General features: G+C 41.0%; 1 protein-coding gene across 1 annotated transcript in view; it reads right to left on the bottom strand.

Annotated features, from left to right (window-relative positions):
- The window catches only part of LOC128636444 (serine/threonine-protein kinase pim-1-like), a 160,307-nt gene extending 144,544 nt beyond the window's left edge, over window positions 1-15,763 (bottom strand). Inside the window, exons 1-3 of the mRNA XM_053689458.1 lie at window positions 15,634-15,763; window positions 2,817-2,917; window positions 2,559-2,609 (exon numbers count right to left, since the gene is read on the bottom strand). Coding sequence (XP_053545433.1) covers window positions 2,559-2,609; window positions 2,817-2,917; window positions 15,634-15,763 — 282 coding nt within the window. The remainder of the gene's footprint in view (window positions 1-2,558; window positions 2,610-2,816; window positions 2,918-15,633) is intronic.
- Between the last annotated feature and the right edge of the window lie 244 nt (window positions 15,764-16,007).

Raw genomic sequence — 16,007 nt, 5'->3', positions numbered from 1 at the left:
ACTTTAGTTAGTTTATTTAATTGTATTTATTTGTAGGAATTGTATTTAATTTATTTATTGATAGTGTAGTGTTAGGTTTAATTGTAGATAATTGTAGGTAGTTTATTTAATTTATTTATTGATAGTGTAGTGTTAGGTTTAATTGTAACTTAGGTTAGGATTTATTTTACAGGTAATTTTGTAATTATTTTAACTAGGTAGCTATTAAATAGTTCTTAACTATTTAATAGCTATTGTACCTGGTTAAAATAAATACAAAGTTGCCTGTAAAATAAATATTAATCCTAAAATAGCTACAATATAATTATAATTTATATTGTAGCTATATTAGGGTTTATTTTACAGGTAAGTATTTAGATTTAAATAGGAATAATTTATTTAATAAGAGTTAATTTATTTCGTTAGATAAAAATTATATTTAACTTAGGGGGGTGTTAGTGTTAGGGTTAGACTTAGCTTTAGGGGTTAATACATTTATTATAGTAGCGGTGAGCTCCGATCGGCAGATTAGGGATTAATTATTGTAGGTAGCTGGCAGCGACGTTGTGGGGGGCAGATTAGGGGTTAATAAATATAATATAGGGGTCGGCGGTGTTAGGGGCAGCAGATTAGGGGTACATAGGGATAATGTAGGTAGCGGCGGTATACGGAGCGGCAGATTAGGGGTTAAAAAAAATATGCAGGTGTCAGCGATAGCGGGGGCGGCAGATTAGGGGTTAATAAGTGTAAGGTTAGGGGTGTTTAGACTCGGGGTACATGTTAGAGTGTTAGGTGCAGACGTAGGAAGTGTTTCCCCATAGAAAACAATGGGGCTGAGTTAAGAGCTGAACGCTGCTTTTTTGCAGGTGTTAGGTTTTTTTTTTCAGCTCAAACTGCCCCATTGTTTTCTATGGGGATATCGTGCACGAGCACGTTTTTGAAGCTGGCCGCGTCCGTAAGCACCGCTGGTATCTAGAGTTGCAGTGGCGTTAAATTATGCTCTACGCTCCCTTTTTGGAGCCTAACGCACTGAAAACCCAGCCATTCTGTGAACTCTAAATACCAGCGGTATTTAAAAGGTGCGGGAGAAAAAAAGCACGCGTAGCTAACACACCCCTTTGGCCGCCAAACTCTAAATCTAGCCGTTCGTTTTTTTACAATTTCTTTGGAAACTACAGATGTTCAGTTAGAAAGGAAACAAAAACATAATTTTATAATTTATGGCTCTAAAAACACAAAATAATCTGTATACCATAGGGTAAATAATGGTTTTTATTCCAATATTCTAAAATGCTAGACACATAAAATGCTAGACACAATAAAATCATTCAACAAACCACGGTCACACTTCCATTCAGAAAAACTATCAAATGTATAAGCCGGAAAAACAGTCAGTCCTATCTGTTCACAATACAATTATAAGCTTTCTACAATGTTGCTATACAATCATAACAATAAATATGCAATATAAAAACATAAAAATATATGATATAAGTAAATAAATTGTTTCAAAAGATGGCTACAATAATTGACTCGAGGAGTTAGCAATTGGCAACGGCAAATGGTTGGTTTTTCTGATTGTGGATTTGTATCCCTTAAGAGTCTTTTCACATTCTTAGGAATCTTTTTTACAAGCAGTCAAAATGTATTTTCTTAACAGATCCACAGATCTCAAAACAAACGGATGTTTAGGGAATGGTATCGTCAATAGCCTTAAAACCACCTGGCTACGGTTCACCCAAGCAATCTCTGCAACATATGCATACAACTTTAAACTTTAAGTATCACAGTCTCAAAGGCACTCTTACCGCCTTGGTGTATTAGCTCACTTCAATACCTGCTGTTCTCACCCGCAGGTCTCCGGAATAATAGCTTCACACTCACCGGGAATCTTCGCGCTGCTAGCTTAGCGTCTGACGTCATCGGTTACCATCAGCTGTGTAGTGTAAGTATGTGGAAATCGTATTATACTTGCGCAAGTAATTTCCTTTTCAGCAGCCCTCAAACCGTCCACTCTGCTCTTAGTACTCAGTACGCAGAGGTTTCTCGGGCTCAAACTTTATCCTTCGTTAGATGCAACTGTTATGAACGAAGGATAAAGTTTGAGCCCGAGAAACCTCTGCGTACTGAGTACTAAGAGCAGAGTGGACGGTTTGAGGGCTGCTGAAAAGGAAATTACTTGCGCAAGTATAATACGATTTCCACATACTTACATTACACAGCTGATAGTAACCGGTGACGTCAGACGCTAAGCTAGCAGTGCGAAGATTCCCGGTGAGTGTGAAGCTGTTATTCCGGAGACCTGCGGGTGAGAACAGCAGGTATTGAAGTGAGCTAATACACCAAGGCGGTAAGAGTGCCTTTGAGACTGTGATACTTAAAGTTTAAAGTTGTACGCATACGTTGCAGAGATTGCTTGGGTGAACCATAGCCAGGTGGTTTTAAGGCTATTGACGATACCATTCCCTAAACATCCGTTTGTTTTGAGATCTGTGGATCTGTTAAGAAAATACATTTTGACTGCTTGTAAAACAGGAGCATTCAGTATAAACAGAACGGGTGGATGTGAAGGAGCTTACCACAAACTTCATTCTTTCAACCCGATCCTTTGGCACATATTTAACTGCCACCTGTAATAATATTACAATGAAATAACCCAATGGTACTACAGAAAACATAAAGAATTTGCATTTTCAATACACAAGTTAGTAAATAAGGTAGGAGCCAAAGACAAATTCAGTCATTCTAGATACTTTGTAACATTTTGTGAGTCGTGCAATAAAGGCGAACACTCAGCCAGTGCATCTAGATCAGCGTTAAATGTGTTGTTTACTTACAGGAAAATTGTCAGATTTTCTTTCACCAGAGAAAACAGTACCGAAACCTCCGGACATAATTGGAGATCCCACTTGGTAAAAACGGTCGATGGGCTTTGTTACTAAGTAGAAAGAAAGTATCTTGTTAAAAGAAGAAATACAGTAAAAAAAACAGAATTTATGCTTACCTGATAAATTACTTTCTCTTGTGATGTATCGAGTCCACGGATTCATCCTTTACTTGTGGGATATTCTCCTTCCCAACAGGAAGTGGCAAAGAGAGCACACAGCAGAGCTGTCCATATAGCTCCCCCTCCAGATCCACCCCCCAGTCATTCGACCGAAGGTTAGGAAGAAAAAGGAGAAACCAAAGGGTGCAGTGGTGACTGTAGTTTAACAAAAAAAACTACCTAACTTAATAGCCAGGGCGGGCCGTGGACTCGATACATCACAAGAGAAAGTAATTTATCAGGTAAGCATAAATTCTGTTTTCTCTTGTAAGATGTATCGAGTCCACGGATTCAGCCTTTACTTGTGGGATACCAATACCAAAGCTTTAGGACACGGATGAAGGGAGGGAACAAGACAGGTACCTTAAACGGAAGACACCACTGCTTGTAAAACCTTTCTCCCAAAAATAGCCTCCGAAGAAGCAAAAGTATCGAATTTGTAAAATTTGGAAAAAGTATGCAGCAAAGACCAAGTCGCTGCCTTACAAATCTGTTCATAATGTCCTCATATGAGGTCTCCGTCTGGAGTGCATCTTCCAGCGCCTCGAACCAGAAAGCAGCTGCAGTCGTTACAGGAACAATGCACGCAATAGGTTGGAGAAGAAAACCTTGTTGAACAAAAATTTTCTTAAGCAAACCCTCTAATTTTTTATCCATAGGGTCTTTGAAAGCACAACTGTCTTCAATTGGTATGGTTGTGCGTTTAGCAAGTGAAGAAATAGCCCCTCCACCTTAGGGACCGTCTGCCACGAGTCCCACATGGGGTCAGATATGGGGAACATTTTCTTAAAAACAGGAGGGGGAACGAAGGGAATACCTGGTCTATCCCACTCCCTAGTAACGCTATCCGCAATCCTCTTATGGACCGGGAACACATCAGTGTAAACAGGAACTTCCAGGTACTTGTCCATTTTACACAATTTCTCTGGAACCACCATAGGGTCGCAGTCATCCAGAGTAACTAATACCTCCCTGAGCAATAAGCGGAGGTGTTCTAGTTTAAATTTAAAAGCCAATATATCTGAATCTGTCTGAGGAGAAACCTTTCCTGAATCGGAAATATCTCCCTCAGACAGCCCATCCCTCACCCCAACTTCAGAGCTTTGTGAGGGTATATCAGATACAGCTACTAAAGCGTCAGAATGCTCATTATCTGTTCTTTAAACAGAGCTATCACGCTTTGCAGGTAACACGGGCAGTTTAGATAAGAACACTGAGAGGGTATTATTCATAACTGCCGCCAAATCTTGCTGGGTAAAAGAGTTAGACGCACTAGAGGTGCTAGGCGTCGTTTGAGCCGGCGTAACTGGTTGTGACACTTGGGGAGAGGTTGACGGGCTAACCTCGTTATCTTCTGTCTGAGAATCGTCTTGGGCCACATTTTTAAGTGTAACAATATGATCTTTAAAGTGTATAGACATATCAGTACAAGTGGGACACATTCTGAGAGGGGGTTCCACCATGGCTTCTAAACACATTGAACAAGGATTTTCCTTGGTGTCAGACATGTTTAAACAGACTAGTAGTAAAACCAGCAGGCTTGGAAATCACTTTAATCAAGTAAAAACACACTTTGAAAAAAACGTTACTGTGCCTTTAAGAGATAAAAAAGGCACACAATTTTGCAAAACAGTGAAAAATGCAGCAAACTTTTCGAAATTTTTACAGTATGTACCTAAAGCATTAGTAAGATTGCACCACTAGCAATAAAAACGATTAACCCCTTAATGCCCAAACCGGATCGACAGTAAGCCAAAAAAACGGTTAAAAAACGTTCAGCACCTTGCCACAGCTCTGCTGTGGCCCTACCTTCCCTTAGGAACCAGATTTGTGGGGAAAAAGCTTATTATAGGCCCTCAAACTGCAGCAGGACCCTCCATGTGAAACAGCCTGAACTTCTAGTCAAATATAACTGCGCAACAGAGGCGCAAAATTAGGCCCCTCCCACCTCACTACGGTGCTTGTGAGGCCTAAAGAAACACTCCAAAGTGTTTTAATATTAGCCATGTGGGTAACAACCCCTGAAAGAAACCCAACTAGCCCTGTTATGTAAGCTTGAAATTCCATACTTAGTCTCTGAATACAGCTTACCCTTCCCTCATGGGGATATTATCAGTCTTCTCTAGCATCATCACAGTCTTGTCTAGAAGAAAAAAGACTGAACATACCTTATTGCAGCCTAACCTGCAAACCGTTTCCCCCAACTGAAGTTTTCTTGTACTCCTCAGTCCTGTGTGGGAACAGCAGTGGATTTTAGTTACAACATGCTAAAATCATCTTCCTCCCTGCAGAAATCTTCATCTCCTTTCTGCTAGAGAGTAAAAAGTACACACCGGTACCATTTAAAGTAAAAAAATCTTGCTTGTTGAAAATAAAAACTACAATTTTTCTACCACATTAACTTTACCCTTCCGATTGCTTAGAGCCGGCAAAGAGAATGACTGGGGGGTGGAGCTGTATGGACAGCTCTGCTGTGTGCTCTCTTTGCCACTTCCTGTTGGGAAGGAGAATATCCCACAAGTAAAGGATGAATCCGTGGACTCGATACATCTTACAAGAGAAAACAACATTTATGCTTTACCTGATAAATCAATTTCTTTTGAGGTGGTGAGAGTCCATTACTTCTGGATTTAACTCCTAGCCACTAGGGGGAGGCAAAGATTCCCAAAAACTCCAAGAGTATTGTATCCCTTCCACCTTACTGACAACCAGTCTTATGTATAGCCAAGTAAGGAGCAGTAAAAAGGGAGGAACGGACAGAGCAGGGGAATGAGGTGCCGCCAGAAAATGTAACAATTAAAATAAATAAGGTGGGCCTCATGGACTCTCACCACATGGAAAGAAATTCATTTATGAGGTTTGCATTCATTTAGTTTTCTTTCGTATGGTGGTGAGAGTCTACAAGTCCATTACTTTTGGGAACTAAACTGTGGATTCCACAAGTAATGAAGGTGGGATAACATTTTTGGGAAAGGCAGTCACCTCATTTCTAGACACTGCAGCCTGGAAAACTCACAACATAAAGATGGTAGAATGTAGTAAAGGTAGGAGACCATGTAGCTGCATGAAGGTATTGCCTCTGTTTTAAAGGGACACAAAACCCACCCATTTTTTCATGATTCAGAGAGAACATACAATTTTAAACAACTTTCCAATTTACTTCTATTATCAAAATATCTTTATTTTTTTGTTATCCTTTATTGAAAATGATGGATGTAAGCTCAGGAGTGTGCCCGTGTCTGCAGCAATATATGGCAGCAGTACTGGGTAGCAGTAATGAAAGAAATAAATGAAAAAATGGAAACTAATTGTAATAGTAACAGTAAACCATTTTCCTGGCCCAGTGTCAGGTGGAGTACTGTTGTCCCAAAATATAACCAGTTGGAATCAATTGCTGAGAGGCCCAACTCACCACAAACCCTTAATGAGATATTGAAAATTAGACGCAGTAACCAAGCAAGAGCTTGGGATAAGAGAGTAAGGAGGCAAAACATGGTTGCTGAACTCTCTCTAGTAATAGATAAGGATGTTCAAAACAAAGCACATATAATTTAGAGACTCTTCTGACTGAAGAGATCTCTTAGAGAAACAATAACTTCCAAGACAGAAGCTTAATGTCTGCAAAGATTCAAACATCGAAACTTGCAAGACCCTTAAAAACAAATTAAGGTTCTAAGTGGGAGAAATTGGCATCTCACTAAAGCTTGAACAAAACGCTGAATGTCCAGAAGTTTAGCAATTTTCTTATGGTATAGAACCGAAAGAGTTGAAATTTGACCCTTCAAAGAGCTAGCAGATATGTCTTTTACTCAACCCTCTTGCAATTTTTTTTTAACATTCTTGGAATTCTGAAAGAATTACACTTAAAACTCTGCTTTTCACACCAAGAAAAAAAAAACCCATTCTAAACGTTATAAATCTTTCCTGTGACATAATTTCTTTATCACAGCATCTGAGAAACCTCGCTGTTTCAAAATTATGCTTTCCGTCTTCAAGCCATTAATTTGAGAACTGTTCTTTTTCGATGGCGGTGCAGTCTTTCACAAGGAGCTTGCCAAACCTCTTTCTCCCACATCAGGACTCAGCAGAAAACCTCAGAAGAAAAGACCAACAATAGTGCAATAGAGCTTAGAAAACTGCACTAAAAGGAACATACTCACATGGTTTCTTGAAGAAATTGAAGATTTTATTCAGAAAAACACCTGAAGTATTGATGATAGTGATGTCCAGCTTTAATAAAATCCAATAAAAAGCACAAAGTATGAATACAAAAGCTCAAAATAAAAAAAAAAGACCAAGAGCTCTTTTCATAGTGATTTTAACTGCTCTTGAAAAAGGCAACTGTGTCTGCTGAAACATGTAAAGCTTTTTTATCCATACTTTGGTGCCATCAGAATTACTGACAATAGCTCTTGCTTGTTTTGAGCTATCACTCTTGGAAGCAGAACAGTTGGAGGAAATATGTATGCCAGACAAAAAAAAGAAAAGAAAAAAGGAATCTGCTACAGCATCTACAAACTCAGTCTGAGGAACCCTGGACCTTGCAAAATATCTGGGAAGCTTATTGTTTAAAAGAGAAGCCATCAGGTCTATGCCTGGAAGATCCCACTTCTTGAATATCTGGTGAAAGACATCCAAGTGAAGAGACCATTCCCCTGGGTGAAGGGATTGGTGACTGAGATAATCTGTTTGCCAGTCGTTCATGCCTGGAATATGAATTGCAGAAATAATACAGCAATTGTTTTCTGCCCATTGGAAAATTTGTAATACCTTCTTCATCGCAAGAGAACTGCGTGTTCCCCCCTGCTGTAAGACTGTCCGATTGAAACCACAGATAAGTCTCTTCCTTGAGAGGAGGCCAGCTCTGGAGAGCCCTGAAGATCACATATAGTTGTAACCTATTTATTGGTAACCTCTCCTCCCAAGGAGGTCTCCTGGACCTCCATAATGTGCCCCAACCTTAGAGACTTGCGTCTTTCGTGATTACTATCCAGGATGGACGTAGAACGAAAGCCCCAAGAGAAATGGATTGGTGATTTATACACCACAAAAGAGATCACCTTGTTATAAAATCCTTTGGGAAGGTTAATTATAATCATTGCACCATTGGCTCTACATCCAAAGTTGAAGGGGGCTCATGTGAAACCAAGCAAATGGAATGGCATCTGATGCCTCAATCATAAGACAAAGAACTTCAATACAGAAAGCTATCGTTGGGTTTGGAGTAGACTAAAGTGTCACACAAGTTGACTAACTTTAGCTTCCTGTAAACTGTTAAGGAAAATCTAATTGAAATTGAGTCTATGGGGGCCGATTTATGGGGGCCAAATGGCCCTGAATGCCCCTTTCCGCACAAGCCTTCAGGCTCGTCGGAAACATGAGTTAAGAAACAGCGGTCTTAAGACCCCTGCTCCTTAACTCGTCCGCCACCTATGAGGCTGCGGACATCAATCCACTCTATTTCATACGATCGGGTTGATTGACACCCCCTGCTAGCGGCCGATTGGCTGCAAATCTGCAGGGGGGGGCATTGCACAAGCAGTTCACCATGTTAAATCTTTTGGCATTCAGCGATGCCCGGCGGACATGATACGCTGCATCTGACTGTTAATAAATCTGCCCCTATGACTACTCCCAAAGAGTTCTCTTTCTGCTCAGACCAGGATATCCTTTTTGGAACATTGATTCTCCAGCCGTGTTGTTGAAGAAACACCACTAGATTGTTGGTATGATAAATTGCTAAAGGTAAAGATGGAACCTGAACCAAGATATCTTCCAGGTATGGCGCCACCAAAATACCCTGAGCTCTGATTAAACAATAGGGTCCCCAGAACCTTTGTGAAATTTCTAGGGGCAGTAGTCAGACCAAACAGTATGGTAGACATGAATTTTAAAGCTTTGAGAAACTTGTTTAAATGTTTTTATATCTAAAATAGGCCTGAAAGCTCTTTATTTTTTTGGGAACTTAGAAAAGGTTGTCATAAAAACCCTGGCCTTGTTCGCCCAAAGGAAGTGGAAGGATTACTCCCTTGAGTTATAGATTTGGAACACATTGAAAAACAAAATTTATGCTTACCTGATACATTTATTTCTCTTGTGGTGTATCTAGTCCACGGGTTCATCCATTACTTGTGGGATATTCTCCTTCCCAACAGGAAGTTGCAAGAGGACGCCCACAGCAGAGCTGTCTATATAGCTCCTCCCCTAACTGCCACCCCCAGTCATTCGACCGAAGACAAGCAAGAAAAAAGGAGAAACTTCAGGGTGCAGTAGTGACTGTAGTTTAAAAATAAAAAACACCTGCCTTAAAATGACAGGGCGGGCCGTGGACTGGATACACCACGAGAGAAATAAATTTATCAGGTAAGCATAAATTTTGTTTTCTCTTGTAAAGGTGTATCCAGTCCACGGGTTCATCCATTACTTGTGGGATACCAATACCAAAGCTTTAGGACACGGATGAAGGGAGGGACAAGGCAGGAACTTAAACAGAAGGCACCACTGCCTGCAAGACCTTTCTCCCAAAAATAGCCTCAGAGGAAGCAAAAGTATTGAATTTGTAGAATTTAGAAAAGGTATGAAGCGAAGACCAAGTTGCTGCCTTACAAATCTGTTCAACAGAGGCCTCATTTTGAAAAGCCCATGTGGAAGCTACCGCTCTAGTGGAATGAGCTGTAATTCTTTCAGGAGGCTGCTGGCCAGCAGTCTCCTAAGCTAAGCGGATTAAGCTTCTTAGCCAAAAAGAAAGAGAAGTTGCCGAAGCCTTTTGGCCTCTCCTCTGTCCAGAGTAGACAACAAACAAAGCAGATGTTTGACGAAAATCCTTCGTAGCTTGTAAATAAAACTTTAAAGCACGGACCACATCAAGATTGTGTAATAGACGTTCCTTCTTTGAAGAAGGATTAGGACATAATGAAAGAACAACAATCTCCTGATATTCTTATTAGATACCACTTTAGGAAGAAACCCAGGTTTGGTACGTAAAACTATCTTATCTGCATGGAAAATCAGATAAGGGGAATCACACTGTAAAGCAGATAACTACGAAACTCTTCGAGCCGAGTAGATAGCTACTAAAAACAGAACTTTCCAAGATAAAAGTTTAATATCTATGGAATGCAAAGGTTCAAACGGAACCCCTTGAAGAACTTTAAGAACTAAATTTAAACTCCATGGCGGAGCGACAGGTTTAAACACAGGCTTGATTCTAACCAAAGCCTGAGAAAACGCCTGAACGTCTGGAACCTCAGCCAGACGTTTGTGCAAAAGAATAGACAGAGCAGAAATCTGTCCCTTTAAGGAACTAGCTGACAATCCCTTCTCCAATCCCTCTTGGAGAAAGGATAATATCCTAGGAATCCTGACCTTACTCCATGAGTAACCCTTGGATTCACACCAATGAAGATATTTACACCATATCTTATGATAGATTTTCCTGGTGACAGGCTTTCGAGACTGAATTAAGGTATCAATGACCGACTCGGAAAAACCACGCTTTGATAAAATCAAGCGTTCAATCTCCAAGCAGTCAGACGCAGAGAAATTAGATTTGGATGTTTGAAGGGACCTTGAAGTAGAAGGTCCTGCCTCAGCGGCAGAGTCCATGGTGGAAAGGATGACATGTCCACCAGATCTGCATACCAAGTCCTGCGTGGCCACGCAGGAGCTATCAAAATCACCGAAGCTCTCTCCTGCTTGATCTTGGCAATCAGACGAGGGAGCAGAGGAAATGGTGGAAACACATAAGCCAGGCTGAAGGACCAGGGCGCTGCTAGAGCATCTATCAGCGCTACCTGGGGATCTCTTGACCTGGACCCATAACAAGGAAATATCAGTACATTTGGTACACATTCTAAGAAGGGGTTCCACAATGGCTTCTAAACATAATGAACAAGGAGTTTCCTCTATGTCAGACATGTTTAACAGACTAGTAATGAGACCAGCAAGCTTGGAAAACACTTTAATAAATGTGAAACAGCAATTAAACAAAAACGGTACTCTGCCTTTAAGAGAAAAAAAAACTACCACATAAACTGCAAAACAGTGTTAAAAAGTAGTAAACTCTACAAATTTTTTACAGTGTGTATAAGGGAGTAAAGCAGCATTGCACCCACTTGCAAATGGATGATTAACCCCTTAGGCCCCAAACCGGATTTGAAAAACGTTAAAACCTTTAATAAACAGTCAAACACACTGCCACAGCTCTGCTGTGGCTCCTACCTGCCCTTAAACACGATTTTTGCAGGAAAAAAACCCTCTATAGTGGTCCTAGATGCCAGAGGACTCCTTTAGGGAAGCTGGATGTCTCAGACTGAATATCAACTGCGCATTTAGAGCGCGAAAATAGGCCCCTCCCACCATGCACTCAATGTCAGAGGGCCTTAAAAAAGTACTCCTAGGAGTAATCTGACTAGCCATGTGGAAAACTAGGCCCCAAATAAAGATTTATCACCCTCAGAGAAAAAACGTTTTTTTCTATAAACCATGCAAACATTTTGACACTAAGTAACATGAGTATTAACATGAATATTACCCTTTTTTGTAAGCATGATCCCAGTCGTTGTTAAATCACTGTATCAGGCTTACCTCAAATATACAAGGCTCTGTCAGCATTTTCTAGACCTTATCATCTCTCTAGAAAAAAATATACTGAACATACCTCAAAGCAGGTAATCTGCAAACTGTCCCCCCAACTGAAGTTTTCTTTCCATACTCTTCAGTTATGTGTGAGAACAGCAATGGACCTAAGTTACAAACCGCTAAGATCATCAATCTCCAGGCAGATTCTTCTTCCAATTTTTGCTTGAGAGTAAAACAGTACAACGCCGATACCATTTAAAAATAACAAACTCTTGATTGAAGGTAAAAACTACACTTAGTCACCACATATCTCTTGATACTTCCTTTCTTGTCGAGAGTTGCAAGAGAATGACTGGGGGTGGCAGTTAGGGGAAGAGCTATATAGACAGCTCTGCTGTGGGTGTCCTCTTGCAACTTCCTGTTGGGAAGGAGAATATCCCACAAGTAATGGATGAACCCGTGGACTGGATACACCTTTACAAGAGAAACAGATAATTTATGCTTACCTGATAAATCTATTTATTTCCGGATATGGTGAGTCCACGACTTCATCAGTTACTGTTGGGAATATCACTCCTGGCCAGCAGGAGGAGGCAAAGAGCACCACAGTCAAAACTGTTAAGTATCACTTCCCTTCCCACAACCCTCAGTCATTCAACCTAAGGTAAATGGAGAAAAAGGAGTAATACAAGGTGTAGAGGTGCCTGAGGTTTATTAAAAAATAACTGTCTTGAAATAAAGGGCGGGGCCATGGACTCAACATATCTGGAAATAAATAAATTTATTAGGTAAGCATACATTTTCTTTTCTTTCCTAAGATATCGTGAGTCCACAGCTTCATCAATTACTGTTGGGAACCAATACCAAAGCTAGAGGTAGACCTAAACAGAAGGCGCAACCCTTTGATAAACCTTACTCCAAAATAGACGCCTCGTCCAAAGCAAAAGTATCAAATTTGGAAAATTTGGAAAGAGTATGCAAAGAGAACCAAGTTGCAGCCTTGCAAATCTGCTCCACAGAAGCTTCATTCTTGAAAGCCCAAAAAGAGTAAGAGGAGACAGCCCTTGTGGAAAAAACTGTAAATCTCTCAGGAGGCTGCTGCCCAGCAGTCTCATAAGTAAAACTAATTATACTTATCAACCAGAGAGAAAAAGAAGTAGCAGTAGCTTTCTGAACTTTACGTTTAGGAAGGAAACCTAACTGAGAAAGAAGAACCGCCTTATCAACAAAAAAGAGAAGATAAGGCAAATCACACTGTAAGGCTGAGAATTCCGAAACTCTCCGAGCAGAAAAGATAGCTATAAGAAACAAAACCTTCCAAGATAACAAATAATATCTATGGAATGCAATGGCTCGAACGGAGCCTGCTGTAAAACTTTAAGAACAAAGTTAAGGTTCCAAGGAAGAGCCTGATTCTGATCAAGGCCTGACAAAAAGATTGCACATCTGGGACGTCCGCCAGATGCTAAAAAAGAAAATGCAGAAATCTGACCCTTCAGGGTACTGACTAATAAACCCTTCTCCAGACCTTCCTGGAAAAAGACAAAATTCTAGGAATGCTGACCCTACTCCAAGAGCAGCCCTTGGATTCGCACCAATAAAATATATACGCCATAACTTATGGCAAATCTTTCTAGTAACAGGCTAATGAGCCTGAATCATGGTCTCAATGCCCGAAAGCCTCAGAGAAACAAAAGAATGTGCCCTGAATTTGAAGGTTCCTCCTCAGGAACAACCACCAAGGTGGAATAGATACATCCCCGCTAGGTCAGTATCCAGATCCTGCATGACTATGCAGGAACTATTAAAAATACTGATGCCCACTCCTATGTGATACGCGCAAAGACTTGTGGAAGGAGAGCAAACAAAGGAACAGGGATATCAGACTGAAAACCCAAGAACCGCCAGGGATTTTAACAGAGCAGCCTGCTGATCTCTAGACCTTTAAATGTAACAAGAAAGTTTGGCGCACTGCCATCTCCAACACCCCCCATTTGAGGGTTAACCTGGAGAACACCTCCGGGAGAAGCATCCACTCCCTGGAATGATCTGACCCTCAAGAAGTCCACTCCTGGCATCCATTCCTGAAATGTGAATAGTGGATAGACAACAAATGTGAGTGTCCACCCATCAAACAAACCACGCCAATCATGGCTAAGGAACTCCAGGTTCCTCCCAGGTGGTTGATGTAAACCAAACTGGCGTCCGTGGTCATCATTACTCAGGAAGGTCTCCTGAAGCATGTGAAGCTGGCGTCCGTGGTCATCATTACTCAGGAAGGTCTCCTGAAGCATGTGTCCCGAGACAGATGCTCCTGTGAAAACCCCCACAGGAAAGAATCTCATGTCGACAGATTAAGATCTATCCTCCGAGACAGAACCATATGATCCCCATTCCACTATCTGAGCATGCATAACAGCAAACTCTCAGATGGAATCGAGCAAGGGATGATGCCCAATGAAGTAACCATCAGACCAATGACCTCCATACATTGAGCCACTGAAGGGCAAAACAGTAAAAAGCAGATAAATGCAAGAGGAAAGAATCCTTGATTTTTCTGACCTCTGACAAAATATTGGTAGAGATAGGAAACTAATATGGTCCCCATTTTCCGATTCACTTCCCATCCGTGGGAATGAAGAACAGACAACAAGATCTCTGTATGAGAGTATGCTTGTTGAAAGGATAGCGCCTGAACCATTGTGTCGTCCAGGAATGGAACCACAGCAATACCCCGAAACCTGATCACCAAAGGGAAGAGCCTTTGACAGAAAGGAAAAACTCAGGAACTTGAAAATACACGTCCTCCAGGTCTATATTCACCATGAACTGACCCTCTTGGACCAAGGAAGAATGGAACCACTGGTTTCCATTTTGAAGGACGGTACCCTGAGAAAACTTGTTGAGACACTGTAGATCTATCATAGGACGCAAATTTCCTCTTTTTCCGGAACCACGAACAGAAATGAATAGAATTCTAGACCCTGTTCCATTACAGGAACTGGAACTATCACTCACAGGGAAGAGAGGTCCCAAATGCACTTCAAAAATGCCTCACTTATCTGGCCTTCAGATAAAATTAAGAGGAGGAACCTGCCTCTGGGAGGAAGGTATGAATTCTATGTAGAAAAACTGAGATACTATGTCCACAGCCTATCTGGGACATCTCATATCCATGTTTGAAGACAAACAGAGAGATTCCGCCCGCCACCTGGACCGATTCCGGATTGGGGGCAAACTCCTTTAAGTCTATTCATCTTTCCTTGTGGTGGAGAAGACCCTTTTCCACCCGTAGTATCAGAAATATTCCTGTCAGATCAGGACCAAACAAGGTCTTACCCTTGTAAGGAAGCGTCAGAAGCTTGGCCTCAAAGGAAAAAAATCCACTGACCATGGATATAGCCACAACGCCCCGTGGGCTAGCACAACAAAGACAGATATCTTGGCTCCCAGTTAAAAAACTGCATGGTAGCATCAGAAATAAAATAATTGGCTAGTTTAAGAGCCTTAATTCTGTTCTGGATCTCCTCCAAAGGAGTCCCTACAAAATTGGATCAACCAAGGCACTGTACCAATAAGATGCCGCACTTGACACAGTGGCAAAACAAACTTCCCTGTAAGCCTTCAGCCTAGTCCATTGATCCTGAAAAGAACAGCTATCCTCTCTAGGAATTGTAGTGCACTTAGCTAGAGTAGAAATGCCCTACTACTTTAGGCACCGTGCACCATGATGTTTAATGGAGACAGCGACAGGAAACATCTTTCCAAAGAAAAAAGACGGGGAAAAAGGAATCCCTGACTTCTCCCCTTTCAGTAAAAAATATCCTAGCACGTTCTGGAACAGTAAAACACTTCCACAGGGGAAGGAACATCAAGCAACTATTAAGTTGACTAAATTTCTTAGGATTGACAAAGACAGGCGTATCAGAGTTGTACAAATAAGTCAAAACCTCCTTTAACAATACATGAGGGTGTTCAAGCTTAAATCTGAAGGTTAATACTTCAAGCATCAGATGAAGGAATTATACTGTCCAAAACGGAAATTTCACCCTCAGCAGCTACCTCCTTATCCTCCTCATCAGACAAATAAGGGAGGGCAACCAGTGAAGCAATAAGTGGATCAGAAACCTTACTATCTGAATCTCTAAAATTCCTCATGCATTTTCCCTTAAACATAGGAAAATTAGATAATGTCCCAGATACCACAGAAGTGTAGCAAAATCTAGGCAAATATACTCCTCCAGGAGATTGAGAGGAACCGCAGGGCACTGCATGTGATGTTATTGAGGCTTGGGACATAAAAGGAGAAAGCTGTGGCATTGCCTGAACAGCATCATCCTGAGAGACATTAGACTCAGCAAAAAAAATAAAAAATCTTTCTTTACCTTTAAAGTTAAAAAAT

Source organism: Bombina bombina, chromosome 7 (assembly GCF_027579735.1).
Source record: "Bombina bombina isolate aBomBom1 chromosome 7, aBomBom1.pri, whole genome shotgun sequence".
Classification (NCBI taxonomy): Eukaryota; Metazoa; Chordata; class Amphibia; order Anura; family Bombinatoridae; genus Bombina; species Bombina bombina.
This window is presented reverse-complemented; position numbering and strand designations above follow the sequence as displayed.